General features: G+C 39.8%; 1 protein-coding gene across 4 annotated transcripts in view; it reads right to left on the minus strand.

Moving 5' to 3' along the window:
- Positions 1-687: 687 nt before the first annotated feature.
- The window catches only part of trim36 (tripartite motif containing 36), a 30,943-nt gene continuing 17,204 nt past the window's right edge, over positions 688-14,426 (minus strand). For all 4 annotated transcript variants that reach the window (XM_080766989.1, XM_080766988.1, XM_080766990.1 and 1 more), the window contains 6 exons: positions 13,911-14,032; positions 9,673-9,790; positions 8,882-9,087; positions 5,790-5,973; positions 5,505-5,618; positions 688-4,537 (listed from right to left, as the gene is read on the minus strand). In XM_080766989.1, coding sequence (XP_080623115.1) covers positions 4,168-4,537; positions 5,505-5,618; positions 5,790-5,973; positions 8,882-9,087; positions 9,673-9,790; positions 13,911-14,032 — 1,114 coding nt within the window. In that variant the 3' untranslated portion in view covers positions 688-4,167. The remainder of the gene's footprint in view (positions 4,538-5,504; positions 5,619-5,789; positions 5,974-8,881; positions 9,088-9,672; positions 9,791-13,910; positions 14,033-14,426) is intronic.

Consider the following 14,426-nt stretch of genomic DNA (forward strand, 5'->3'; position numbering starts at 1 on the left):
CTGGGGACCACACTGGCATACCTATCAAACGTACCGTACCAGTTGTTTGCTTTAGTCTTTTTAGGCATCTCCAACATAGGCTATGCTAAATCATTCCCAAACAAATCTGATTTTGAATTTACAAAACGCAGGGATTATTCAAGATTAGAGAAATTCTACAAGGGAAATGCTTTGGATTAGGAATAGCCTAGGTTTTTCCATGTCTACCAATTACTGCATTACATACTCACTGTATAAAGTCCAAAACCAGTAAGACGCGCAAACGCGGGAAGCGAACGCAGCTCGTACATATTTGGTTTTTTGTAGATTTATTTGTAAGTTATTTTTTTTTTAAAGTTATTTTTAAGTAAAGTTTTTAACTTAGCCATAACCATATAAGGAGTCCCCAAAGCAGCTATACGTCCAAATATGGAGTGTGTTGCATCAATCACAAACTCAGCTCCATATATGGGCACAAAGGGGGGACACACGGACACACACACAGACAGACAGCCAGACAGATATGATCTGCTAGGTCTCATAGTAAGTGCTCACTGCGTTCGCAATCACACACTTTGTTATAAAACTACAATGTTTAAAAATGCAAAAAAATGTAGCCTATAGTTTGTGTATGATAGATCAGGTGTGGAGGAAATGGCATATTGGTTTAAAATACTTGTCTTGTAAATAAATGGGCAACAACGCTGGTTAAAAAGTAACACTACAGTTTTTATTGGTAAAACAGCATATGTAAAAAGCACAGCTTTTCTAGGAATCAAGATAGACTTTAGATCCATTTAAAGCATACTACACTTACAGAAAGCCACCATACTGTTGTACACACTATACATCCCAAACCTCTGGAGAATCACACTGTCACTATTTTAGAGTTTAAACCAGTTACATTTTATGCAAGCATAAATGCACCCAAATTTAAATAAGGTGTCGCTCATATTCCTATTAAATGCAAGAGCTACTGTATAACAAACTCTAAAAGTACACAGTGAAAAATGCCCCAATCGGGCTACACAATTTTTCCTGCTCCGTTCACAGCCTAGGTAATATTGCACAACGATTTAACACACACCTGCAGAGCCAAACCTTTTGCTGACATGCTATAGACTTTAAAGTGCTAGCTTGAAATTAGATTGGGAGCAAGTCTGCATATTTGGTTTTAAATGCACTATTAAACAGCATAACTGATGCATTATTTTCCTAGTCAGTTATGTTGCTAAGATTACAAGTCTTTTAATTAACTTCTATATCTACAGTAGTTGTAATGTTGCTGTGATCCCCTGTGAAAAATGAGCAGAAAAACTAAATCTACAAAAAAATAACAGACATTCAGTTTGTTCTGTAAAATGTAAATTACAAGAATACATTCTGTGATGAAAAGAAAGCCCTGAACCTGCCATTTTGTAACTGCATGGACTTAGGTGTTGAAGAACAGTCATTTTAAAAACACGTAGCGGTTCAGGCCTGTAACTTAGGAGTTAAAGTTAGCAGTTCAAACTGAATAATACGGCAACACAAATTAGTATGTAAAAGATTCACATACAACAAACATATATATATATATAAGACAGTAAATAAGTAAAATATTAAATAATGCAATTTAAAATATTTTTCACCTAAGGAAAAGCTTGAAAATTGGCAAACCAACACTACAAATGAAAAAAGAGATGTTACTGCCATTTGAAAATGCCCTTGAAGACGACAAACAGGGACACATCTACTTGCTACAATAAACTTACCAATAGCGACACATTTGTCAAACTTACTTTAAGCATTGAGGGTTAACAAACTACACAACAAATACGAACAGAATAGTATGAACCATTTGCAGCTGTACCGATAGCAGTTTAATGTTTAATTTCACTCCAAATAATAATCTAGATCAAAATATGTACATGAAGTTGAAAATCAGATGTTTAAATTTAGCGTATTATCAAACATGAGAAAAGGACACTAACAAAAGCTGCAAAAAACAAACTAACCTCATTTCTGAGAGGAAAGGTATAGTAGTTAAGGTTTTCCAGGTCTGAGAGGTAGGTAGCATTTGGCCAAACTGCGGCCAGAAACCTGAGAAAACACACACACCAATTACCCTAAACCTCCCGGAATAAAAACATATCAATGAAAGTACAACAATGTACTAGAGGAACCACGGAGTAGAATTACGGCAAAATTAAACTTTGTTGTACGACCGCGTGACGTGATGAAAATAATGGATGTATTTTTCAGCAAATGATGCGGCCATACGACAATGTATAAATTTGGCTTCAGGGTTGATCCTCCATGTGTAATCTAAATTAATAAACGAGACTGACGAGCCTGAATGAGGGAGTGAACAGGAACTGCCTGTGATGACCAAAAGGGATCGTGATAAAATCGAAAAAAGGCTGAAATGCCAAGTGCCAAACATGCTGCAGTAAAACTACCTCAAGCCAGGTTTCCAATGCAACAAATCTCTTAAAATCAGAATAGCTCCCATAGCCCATAGGATATAGTACTCCACAATAACCAGTACCAACAATCAGGCACACGTGCAGACCCAACAGACATTCAGAAGAGTTAGACAGATTATCCTGTCTGCCATGTTAGATTGAAATGTCTGAGTGGATTTAACCAAAGCCAATCAACTCCTTACATGTCCATCTCTGATGGCCAAACCCACCACTGGACCTCATGTTAGATCTGCTAGTCAAAGAGATCCCAATGTTATGTCTATCTGCAATGCAAGCAACAATATCTTGAACTGTGATTTGTATGATAGAACTTGCATTGTAAGAACATGATCAGCCACAACAGTTTTTCTAGGTCCATGACTTGCTGGCAAACAAAATTGTGCTGCTTAAGCCAACTAAGTCAGACACGATTATTGTACCTGAATCACAGCATTGACAGCTATTGTCTAAGAAATGTCTTTAGACACAATGCTGATATAGAAAACATCTGTAGACACAATGCTGATATTGAATACAGGTCAACTATTCTTGCATTTTGATTCGTTTAAGACAACATTCAATGCTGTGGACCAGGTGCCTTTAAAACTGGGTAAATATTCCATGACACGTTTAGTGACAGTCAAAGCATATTTTGTGTGTGTGTTACAGTGAGAGATCAATGTGATTATTATGTTTACAAAATTCAACTAGAGTAACATGTGCAAGTGTTCTTTTTGTGTGCAAAAATAGCTAAATAAACATTGTTAAAGGTGTGCCATTACAAAACCAAAATGGAATAATGTAAACTAAAATCGTGAGATAATATCAGTATAGGCCTACAGTAAAATCCCAAACATGTACATATTTTTGGTGATAATCCTATGCTATTATACATGTGAAATAGACACCACATGTGCTTGCTAGAGCTAGCTAACTAAGTGACTAACTTCCCAAACAAAACAAAAAAGGCACCAAGGTGCTAGCTTTAATGCAGCTCTCCGGGTCAAACTAAAATTACAACTGGACCTGTGCTGCTACAGTACATAGAGACAAATAGTTAGGCTACTTCAGAAATGACAATAGAAACAACCATGGTGGTGAATATCAGTCAAAACGATGTGAATTCCAATTATACACAAACGTGAATATCAACCTAAATAAAATGTGAACCTGAATTATTTAAAATTATACAGAATAACCCTGGCAAAAGAACATTTAACAGTGAACTAGAAGGCATTTCAAGAATAAAAATTTAAGATTGACTTTAGTGGACAGCAGACTAGCTTTGCAGCCAACAAACAGTCGACCATTGCTGTACGTCTTGTCGATTAGAACCTGGTCAAATACAGTATGCTTATTAGATACAGAGACTTTGGTATTTAGAGAAGTCCAATCGTATCTACACCGATTGTCTTTGTATCTGGGATCAGATCCCAAATCTAACTTTTAGTGACAGTCTTGCCATGTGCAGATTATACATTATGCACACACAAGCAGGCTCATACTAGACCAGACTCTTGGAGAAAACCACCGTTTATAGATCTACTATAGATCTTAAGAAGCAACCTTTGATCTTTAGACCCATCTCTTGGATCATACCCTGTTACCCTCTCAGAGAAACCCCATCTCTCATTTAGTACAAGACAAGAGTAGTCGTAGATTATAGATCATTATTTCACATCCAGGATAAACCCAGACACAAAGGGTCCCTGACACATTATTATTCCCATAATATATCTGCCTAGAAAGTCAGTCTTTTGGTAGTGATGAAATCTTCCAGTTGGATTTTGCCACCACCCATGAGGCCAAAGGCAGGATACATGATTCCAGAGCAATCCACCTGCCTCTCGTAAAGGCACCTCATGGTGTCTGCGTCGAAGAAATAAACCCGGCCCGCGTCGTAATCCAGACACACGCCGATGCGCTGTGGCATGGGTAGCACACGGCTGCCAGGGTCACTGGAAGAGGCAGTTGCCGTGGAAACGGAGGATGAGGAAGAAGCCTTTGGAATGAAGATTTTTCCCATGCCAACTGTGAGAAGGGTGAAGGGCTGGGACACCTCATAGCACGTGTCCTCACTGCCACTGTCATGGCCACTGTCGTGATCATAACTGGAGATGGAAGAGAAACCAAGGCGTGTGACAGGTAATTGGTCTACTTTCTAACATTAAACGAAAGCTCTAAATTCAGAATGCATTATAATGAAATTTGGGCCGATAACCAATTATGTCCATGGTCACAATCGACCAGTACTGATACTGCAATACCAGTTCTCAACAGTAGGGGTTGCCATACAACTATACTTTAACTGTGATGCTCAGTGCACATTTAGATTTCATAAAACCTTTGTAATCATTTGCAATCATCCTCTCCAAATTATAGCACTCCTCCTACATACACACTTGCACACCTTTGCAATATGGATGTATTTAGGATTGAGATCTTCAGGTAACTTGTCAAGTTTGGTAGTATGCGTTTTTGTCTTGCTCCTTCCTTGCGTGACTTAATTTGAGGAATAATTGCAAATGGCAATTTAGTTGTCACTTTGAGACTGAAATAATTCCCCAGTGTCTCCTGTGTAGGTAGAACACAAAGCGTTTGCATCAGTGTCAGATAATGAACTTCCTTAGAAATGCTGAATATGGTAGCTTCAAAGTATTTTCTGAATGTTGCACAGCATTTGGAAGTCTGTCACCTGCCATGATTTACATTGCATGATGATAGAATAGAATTATTTTTGCACAAATGCATTCCTTCACATCCCTTTACATGAGCTGATCCAGTGAGAAAGGCAGGCATTGTCAATGACTAAGCTGTTTACAAGTTAATACTGGTTCTCTTACATCACAGGATTAGGCATGATTCAATAACATGCAGTGAGACAGAGTGCATATGCATATGTTTACGTGTGCATGTGTGGTGTACTGTGTTATAGTCAGGTGCCCATGTAGTATTTTAGTAATTAAAATGGGGTATTTAAAATGTAATTACCCGGTTCAAATTAAGGTCAAGTAAGCAGCACTGGTGTTTACATTGACCGTAGCATTATCTGCATGGACATCATAGACTTCAACTTACCGAGGACTGCTCGTATCTCTGGGATTGTGGAACCATTCAATCAGTTTGGAGTCCGACACCACACCCACTTTGGCCAGGTAGCACCGAGGGTCCACACTGAAGGCCCAGAAGTGCCTGCAAAACAGAGGTTGTGCATGTTTCACTTTTAATATTATGACACAATGCACAAATAAAGATGAATAAACCAGCTTTTCCTGATTTGGAGGCCTATATAATAATCTAAAAAGTAAGCTACAAATTGCTCAGACAAGTGCAACTTCCAGCTACTGTCGTTCGAAGGCTTACCTGCCCTGAGAGATGCCAGAGTCCCCGATGATGTAGTCCAAGCAGATGTAGCTACCAGTCTGCACTCGCTCTGCAGCCAGGAGGAAGGCCATGCTTGCCACGCTCTCCACACTGTCACGCCGCTTACTCAGTAGCAGACGCTCCGTAGAGAAACCACATTTGTCGTTGAAGAGGAAATTAAAGGCTACAAGTCAGAAAGAATGAGAATAGAGCAATTGGTAAAACAGATTTGACAAGCGTAAGAGTAAAACATGACAGGCAAGACATATAAATGTAAATATAGGGAATTACATGCTGCCGACACAAGAGGGTGCTATACCACAGCTGTTCAAACTGCTAAATCAATGAGCAATTTGTAATCTAGCAGTATGTAGAACAGCCCCCTCTGATACAGAGCAACTTTCTCACGCGAAATCTGGTCATTATAGGCCTCATCAGTCTATGATTAAATGAACAACTATATAAATAGTTAATGGGCCAAAGGCCATCATTAGCATAATATAGGCTACATAAAGTCTGACATAATTATGCCTGTTCACTCAACCATCTCATGCAGCTGACATTGGGGAAGCCCATTTCATTAGCATGTGTCCAGGGTAATTCTCATAACAACTAGGGCATGATTAAAACACACCAGACTGTACTACTCAAGCTATATAATATCGCTGTAGAGCAGCTATGTTGAATCTCCATATTTCATCTTGGTGGGTAACTGGGTATTCTTTCACATTAATGCCCCATTTTATACTTCTTAAAAGTGTTGTACTAAAGTATTCGATCTACAAGCTCCCTACATGTCACAGAGTGACATGTTATGAGCTTGTAGATCTGCATTTGTATAATTTCTTCTTTATTAATTTTCACCCATAAACAATGCCCAAAATCAGGACACCAGGTTGAAAGTGGTTAGGTCTGTCTGGGGGTTTTATAAATATTTGATTTAAACACTGAAAATTATTCACAAGAGCTTGTAACTAAATAATAAATACATTTCCTGAAAAGCACTGGTTTTGGGCATACAAGGTTTTTACCTGACAACAATATCTAGGTAACAAAAATTATAATTGAATGTGTCGTTATACTGGTGCCGTGAGGATTGTTTTAATAAGATAGATCTTTCTTTCAGATTGTATTTAATACAACATCTCAATTATGAACAGTCCTTGACTGCAGCGAATTCAAATAAGCTTGTAGATTGTATATTCTCTATTTTTGTGCGACAATGCTCTACACCAAACTGGTTTAGTGGATTAAATAAAACGTTGACATTTCTAAAGAAATTAAAACAAATTATAAAACGTGTGCTTCTCGATTATTCGATCATTAATCAAAAAAGTAATAGAATTGCAAACAATAGACATGTCAGGTGCTTTCAAGAGTTGGCTCCATGTAACCTATGAACCATGTGATATGTTTCATCAGCTAAAATGCATTATTTTTGCATGACACTGCTGTGCAGCCAATACAATTAAATAAGTGTTTATAACTTCTTCAGATTTGTTGATATAATAATCAATGTTTCTAATCCTGAAATATGTCATGGAAGTCAAAGGAAGTAGTTTGGGGTGTGTGTGTGTGTGTGTGTGTGTGTGTGCACGAGCGTGACTGCGCGTGTCGCGTCCCTCCTGCTGTGTGTGTTGTTGTCGTCCTTTGTCCTGGCCCAAAATTCCACCTCATTACTGACACACAGTGAATCCATCCGCTCCCTCTTACACGAACCAGAGAACACAGGAATGTGAAACTCCAAACATAACACTAACAACCAGTCTTGCTCAGAGCATACATGATAGTAGTACAGCCCAACAGATCAGAGGGAGGCATGTCATGTCACCAAATGTCAAAATGCTATGGTATGGATAACCATAACTCCAAAGGTCTAGAAGTTCAAATGCAATGGCTTAGACTCCACATATTGAATAGGAGTAAAATAAAGAGGATGGCCTAGCAGGCAATAGATGAGATGGTGTATGTGTATATATATAATATATATACATATACACACACACACACACACACACACACACACACACACACACACACACACACACACACGATAGATATTTTAGAGGTGCTTTGAATGAAATCCACCAAGAGTTTTTCTGGCAAGCTTTAAAAATTCAACAGCAGATGCAGAATAAACTCCACAACTCCAGGGTTCCTCTCAAAGCTGTCACAATAGACAAATAAATCCCTAAAATGCATTCAATAGTATGGCGGTTTCAACTGCCTGAAATACAAAAAGGAGTTACTATGGTGATGAAGTGGGAAAAAAGAAAGCCTAGACGTTGCGCTTCACCAACTGCCATGCATTCTACGACACAGTTCAGCATCTGTCTCACTTGACAATCTTCCTCAAATCTGGCACGGTTCTAAATACCGTTAAGTCGCAGCCTTGACAAAATGAGGCCCGATAAGGGACTAGTTCAATAATACCCAGCAGCCCAATGCTCAAAATAACAACACTATCTGTGCCAATAAATGCAATTGGCATAAATTGCATTAAAAAAAATACCTCAGAAATTATTTCAGCTTGAGGAAGAGTAATGAGGCATGACAACACACAATCTCACTAATTTGCCATTAGTGTGTGTGCTTGTGCAATCTAATAACATCTCCCGTCACCCACCCGGTACATTAATGTTCACATGCAGTACATGCTACCACGTCCACCACTAAAACTTCACTTCACTATTGTGCAGCCATTCCCTTAGAGCAGTGGTTTTCAAACCTTTTTACACCCAAAGAAAGGCTTTGCGAGCTTGCCGATCACAGGCTGGGAAATTTGGAAACAACTTTATTATAATCTATATGTATTTATTTGTATCACCTATAATAAATCTATAATAATAATAACTACATGCCAAAAATAAGGAAGCGTATATTTTGGTTGTGTATTCGGAAATATACTGAAAATATTTAAAACATATCACTTTCAGAATTTTGTTTTACGGACAGCAGTCATCAGGATGTTAAGAGTGTATTATGTATAGATTACAATAATAATAGGTGTGCCTTGGGACTTTGTGACATCCACACAACTTATCTGAGAGCACACCGTTTGGGATCCACAGCCTTGGAGTTGTCATGCTTACCAGTAGCAGGTGGTGTGTGGAAGGTGACCTCTGGGCTGTAAGGACTGTACAAGGAGTTACGACAGCTTCGGACCCTGAAGGCATACAGGCTGTTGGCCTCCAGATCACAGACTACAGTGCTTGTACCGTAAACCTTCTCCACGGCCCTCCAGATCCCACTGTCCTCACCATCTTCCTGGGATGGGGACTGGTGAGGGCTCCCAAGTCTGCGCATAGAGAAGAGGAGGAAACAACAAATTGGTTCATTCGGATACGTCACATCACATATGGCTGACCACCAGCAAGTGGAATGGTCCTCTCGTTTGCATACTGTATGTGCACATTCCTAAATGAAGTCAAAGATGTCAAATACACAGCAAAATCTTAGTGTAAAAATGCATCTATAACAATGAATTCAATACAGGAACATCCACTGTCCAGAATCCTGATGAATGCAAATGTCCAGGTGTTTTGTTTTCAAAAGAAAACAGAAAAAGCCTGGACAAATGACCCATATTTTGTATACAGTACAGTTTTGATACACAGTAGTCCATTTCTGTGTACACCTCATCCACTCCTAATCCAGAGCACAGTGCACTTCTGTGATGGTTGGCACACAGCTGCAGATGTGGTCTTTTCTCGACTTTGCCGCTCAGCTTTTTACTGGTTCTGCCATCTGCCGCGGTGAGTGAAGCGGCAGTCGCTACTCGCTCCTCTCCATAGAGAATGCATTGAACCTCACTGCTTTCTCAGAATGTGGAAGGGAAATGCTGCTGCTGTGAATTCAGTGTAACAGTACATCATGAACCCACCGGCGAAATTCTAAGACATGATGATCTGTAGGTATGTGGTCTTCAGACAGCCTCCAGCAGATGGTACCTTCATTGTAAACTCTGCTACGGGACAGGTCAATCAGAGGTGGGTCTGGGACTGGAGGAGGGAGCAGATAGAAAACAGAGGAAATAATTATTACATGCCGAAATCATATCAGCTCGATCTGAATTAACTGTCCATTTCTTTCAGTGTCAGATCTATGGATTCAAGAAAAAAAAGTCCCAATCTGTGATTTGTGAAACACTAGTACTCCTTTTCCTAAACAATTGGGTTTAGATTGCAAAACCTTCCTGCTGTTCTATAGGGGCCCGGAGGAGGACACTCAGAGGTTTTTGTAACCCGTTTTTTTTATGACCCTTATGGTGTCTAGTTACAATTTCTTCTCATTGCCCGGGTCCCATGTAAACAAAGTGACAGCGACGTGGGGCAAAGCCAGGGGATAATTTCTAACCTATACATATTTTAGCGTGATGATCAAGTTTAAAATGAGTAGGACAATGAAGCATAGGAATCAAACTGGTGAGCTTCATTTTTATTGGCTTTTATTGATGTGGGCCTCGACACGTCGAAGTAATTAAAAAAATATTTTTATGGACTCCATTGTTAGCCACGGATATGGTCTAAAAGTGTGAAAATCATTTCACTACACCTTTAAAGTGGTTATTATTCAGATGAAAGCACGACTTTACTCAGGACAGAAACGGCAAGAAACTAACAGCCTCAACTTTACTAGCTTTATGGAGCAGAGCAGTCAGTGTTTAAGTTGGACTCTATGGAATCCAAATGAAATCATTAGCAACTGATGATCATGGTGCTCAATTGCTCATAAAGCCCAAAACACCTAAACATAGCTGTCTCATCCGTCCCCCAGGGGAGGGATGAGACGGCTTCTTTAATCAGCTGTGGAGGACAATGAAGCAATGGGAATGGTGATTCATTTTATTGGCTTTTATTGATGTGGGCCTCGACACGTCAACACGCAGCACGTTTTAGTTTTCAGGAAGTAATTTTAAAAATATTTTTATGGACTTTTGATATAAAAAAAACACAAAAATGTGCCCATTTTTTGGCATCCATTGTTAGGCATGCCCATATGATGACCACAGATATGGTCATTTCACTACACCTTTAAATGCATGCCCAAAAAGTCTCATTTTAACACCTTCGGATTATGTAAGAATCTCCAAGATTAGATTGGCCCGGGATCAGGACCATCCACTTAGGACAATGGACAGGATGGTCTTGCATAAATGGAGCCTGCGAACTGTGCTAAGAGGTTCCCATACTGATCTACTGCCAGGAAATGCACTTTGCAAATCCCTTCCATTACTTCCCCCCCGCCTTAGTTTGCCCCCTTTCACCCCCTCTTGCTTTATCCTACCCTTCTCATTCACTGTCCCGACTCATCCTCCATTGTATCATTCCATTCCCCTTCATCTCCATTCTGTCCTCATTCTTTTGACAAACTCAGGCTCCAGTTTGGTTTTTGATCAAGGAAATACTGCCACCTATCCTCTGTTCTCTTCCCGTTCCATCTCCACCACAATACTCCAGCTTCCCTAATCATCTGTTATTCTCTCCTCCCTCGTTCTCAGCCTTTCCACCTGAGACAGAATCCCATAGAGGTCCTTGTCCTCATCTTGTAAGGTCTAGGATCATTATGGAAAGTACTTGATGTTCAATCATTTGCCCATTTTCTTTCCCTTTCAACATTCCCAATTATGGTCTAAATCCTAGCCCTACTGACAAGCGACGGAAGGGGGTGTTAATAGCCTACTAAGTGAGATGAGCAGAAATATATGACAAGAGGCCGAAGTTGAAAATGAGGGGATCTCCCTTTCACCCCACTCTTTTCTCTACCTGTAGCCAGATTTGTGGAAACATGCTAGTACAGCTAGAATTGCCGAGTGTGGTCACAATCATCAGGGATTTGTTTTCTTTTCATACAATGCACAATTCTCATAGAATACACTGGTGCACTGAATAAAAGCCACCCATGATACAAGATAATAAAAGTGGTGACAATTTAAACATTTTTCGTCAAGCAACCTTTTCACGTACGCATAGTTTTCAGATGTTAGTTGGATTACAGAGTGCACTGGAGTTGTGGCACCCCTGGATGGAGCAATAAACATGGAAGAGAGCAGCAGTCATCACAAATGTCAGCCATCCCAGGAGCTCAGCTATTCTGAGGAAAATAGCTCTATTGATTACATACTGCCAGGAATAAAGAGGCATGGATAAGTTACACTACAGGGAGCGGCTTTCTTTCTCGCATAATTATTCATTTCACAAGGCCTTTTAGCCCATATCATTTATCTCCATGTTCTCACTCGACTATGAAGGAAAGTTTCAAAGAACATGAGTGCACTGAAGGGGGGGTAAATGTTGAGATGGTTCAAAGTTGACTTTCCATGGAAACAGAAGAGACTCAAGAGAGAGAAGTACTGTTGACAAGCGGACTTTGTCAAAGTGCCCCTTGTTCAAAGTCTCCTCATACACATGAGAATCGCGGTTTGAAATGGAACACTTTGGCAGTAAAATGAAACAACACATGCTACTGCAGCCTCTTCAGCAGCAAAGCGTGGGGTGAAACCCCACGGCAGGGCTAAGCCAGGGTTTGCAGGGCAGAGCACAAACGCACCCTTATGTTTGAGAGAGGAAAAGATGCCTCCAAAACATGGCCAGGCTAGGCCCGGTGGGAACAAATCCAACACATACAGCATTATGTAGTGGTGAGGCTGTGTGATCTCATAGGGCAGCGGACAATGGAATTTGACTGATCTAAATGGTGTTTGTCAGTGACACTTGAGCATGGTTCAAGACATGCTCTTCTGGGATAAATATGACAGAAATGGCTTCATTATTCACTCATAGCAGATCTGCAGTGTTGTGAACTTGTAGATTGCCTATTTTCAGTGCGCAACACATGCACGCAACCAAGTATAGTTCAGGCTTTACAGTCCGTTTGAGTTGCCTTCTTTTTTAGCACAAACACATGTGCCTAAAGGCAAATTATCCTTAAATCCATTCTAGTGCAAGGACACAAAGCTGCATCATCTGCCAAATAACTGATTAAATTACTGCAGTGTGTAGATGTCACTACAGTTTCCCACAGTTGAGAGCAAGCATTACCTTAAAGTAACCAGAGGCATCAATTGCTTATAGTGCTTTCCAGAAAAGGACACCCAGTTTAGAGCACAATCTTTTTGCAATATATATAAAGAATATCGATTAGTAGGGGATGGGGTCTTGGAATGCAATCATGACTGACATAACCGTTTCAGAATAATGCCATCCAGATAGGTCTGTCTGTTAATACTGGGTCAATGTGGCCATCTTAATCTCCATGAAGTCTAAACATAGGCAACTGTAACCTCACTAGCTAAATGTTATTAACTCTAAAAGCCTCTAATAGGACAGCTCTCTGCTAGAACTAAACCTGCCTAACAGCAATAGGTGGCTAGGTTTTTCAAGATTGGATGTTGGCAACATTCTGATCCAGATCAGACAATGATTTTAAACATTGTCAAATCAAAGGTTTGGAATAAAGAAGAAAAAAAACAATCGGTTTCTGTGTTCGTTTCCATCATAAAAATGAATATCAACATTTTATGGCTGTTATGGTTTGCGTTTTATGGTGACCTTGATTGACCTATACTTTTGTATATTTGAATTTAATCATATTTTAGAGCCTAGAGGAGTCTTTCCTCCAGATAATGTATAGCTCTATGCGGCAAAACCCAGAGATGCTGACTGATTCAAACCCCATGTGGCTGGCATTAATAAAACATTGAGTCTGACCATGTATGACTAGTGTCAAAGCACGCTCTACCTGAGCAGAGGCATACAGAATGGGCCTACACCTACACTGCATACACAGCACTGAACCAGGGGATACTGTAGCTGCACAACACAAGTCCTCTGCGAGTAGATCATAGGCTGTAATCTGTAATCCAATTTAGCTGCGGATGAACTGTACATACAGCACAGTTCACAGGCCAGTGAAAGTAATGGGCACTAGTAATGAATATTGGGCGAGATTAAGCGATCCCAACACCCAGCTCTATAAAACCACATCCACATTGATACAAATTGCATATTTTAATTAACCACATTAATTTAAGTTTAGCATTTCTCATAGGTTTCTTTTTATCCCCCCCAAAAACAGCAGATCTACAGAACAGGATTCAAGTGGTTAATGTGGTCTTCCTACCTCCACCAAAGCACATCTCCTTAAGCAGGTTCTCTTCTTTGGATGTGTCCAGCGCAAACTCATCAAAGCAGGGGTCGGCTGAAGGGTGGAAAGTCCTCAGTGACTCTGTGGCCTTCTGGATTCTGTACGAAGTAAAAGTTGGTCATTTTCACAAAATAAACTGAGATTTCTTTAAAAAAAACTAAGACATTTGTCATACAAACAAATACAAATGTGTACAGATGTATACACATGTCCATGTTCATATCCATAAAAATTCTAGTTTTTACATCATTCTGGATTATAGTTTCTTAAGATGGGTTTCAAACACTTTGTCAGATGACGATGATTAAATAAATAAAAACTGTGGGGAAAACTGTAGAAACAATACATTGAAAGGAAAAAAACTCTGAATGTCCAAAGCTGCTAAAGGAGATCAATTAGCAGGCTTGGAGCAAGGGCCACAGAACTTAGTGGATACCATCAAGTCTGGCCTCACCTGTCCTCAAGACTTTCCTTAACTACCAAGCACATGGC

This window comes from Protomyctophum bolini (genome assembly GCF_963924005.1).
Source record: "Protomyctophum bolini genome assembly, chromosome: 6".
Taxonomy (NCBI): domain Eukaryota; kingdom Metazoa; phylum Chordata; class Actinopteri; order Myctophiformes; family Myctophidae; genus Protomyctophum; species Protomyctophum bolini.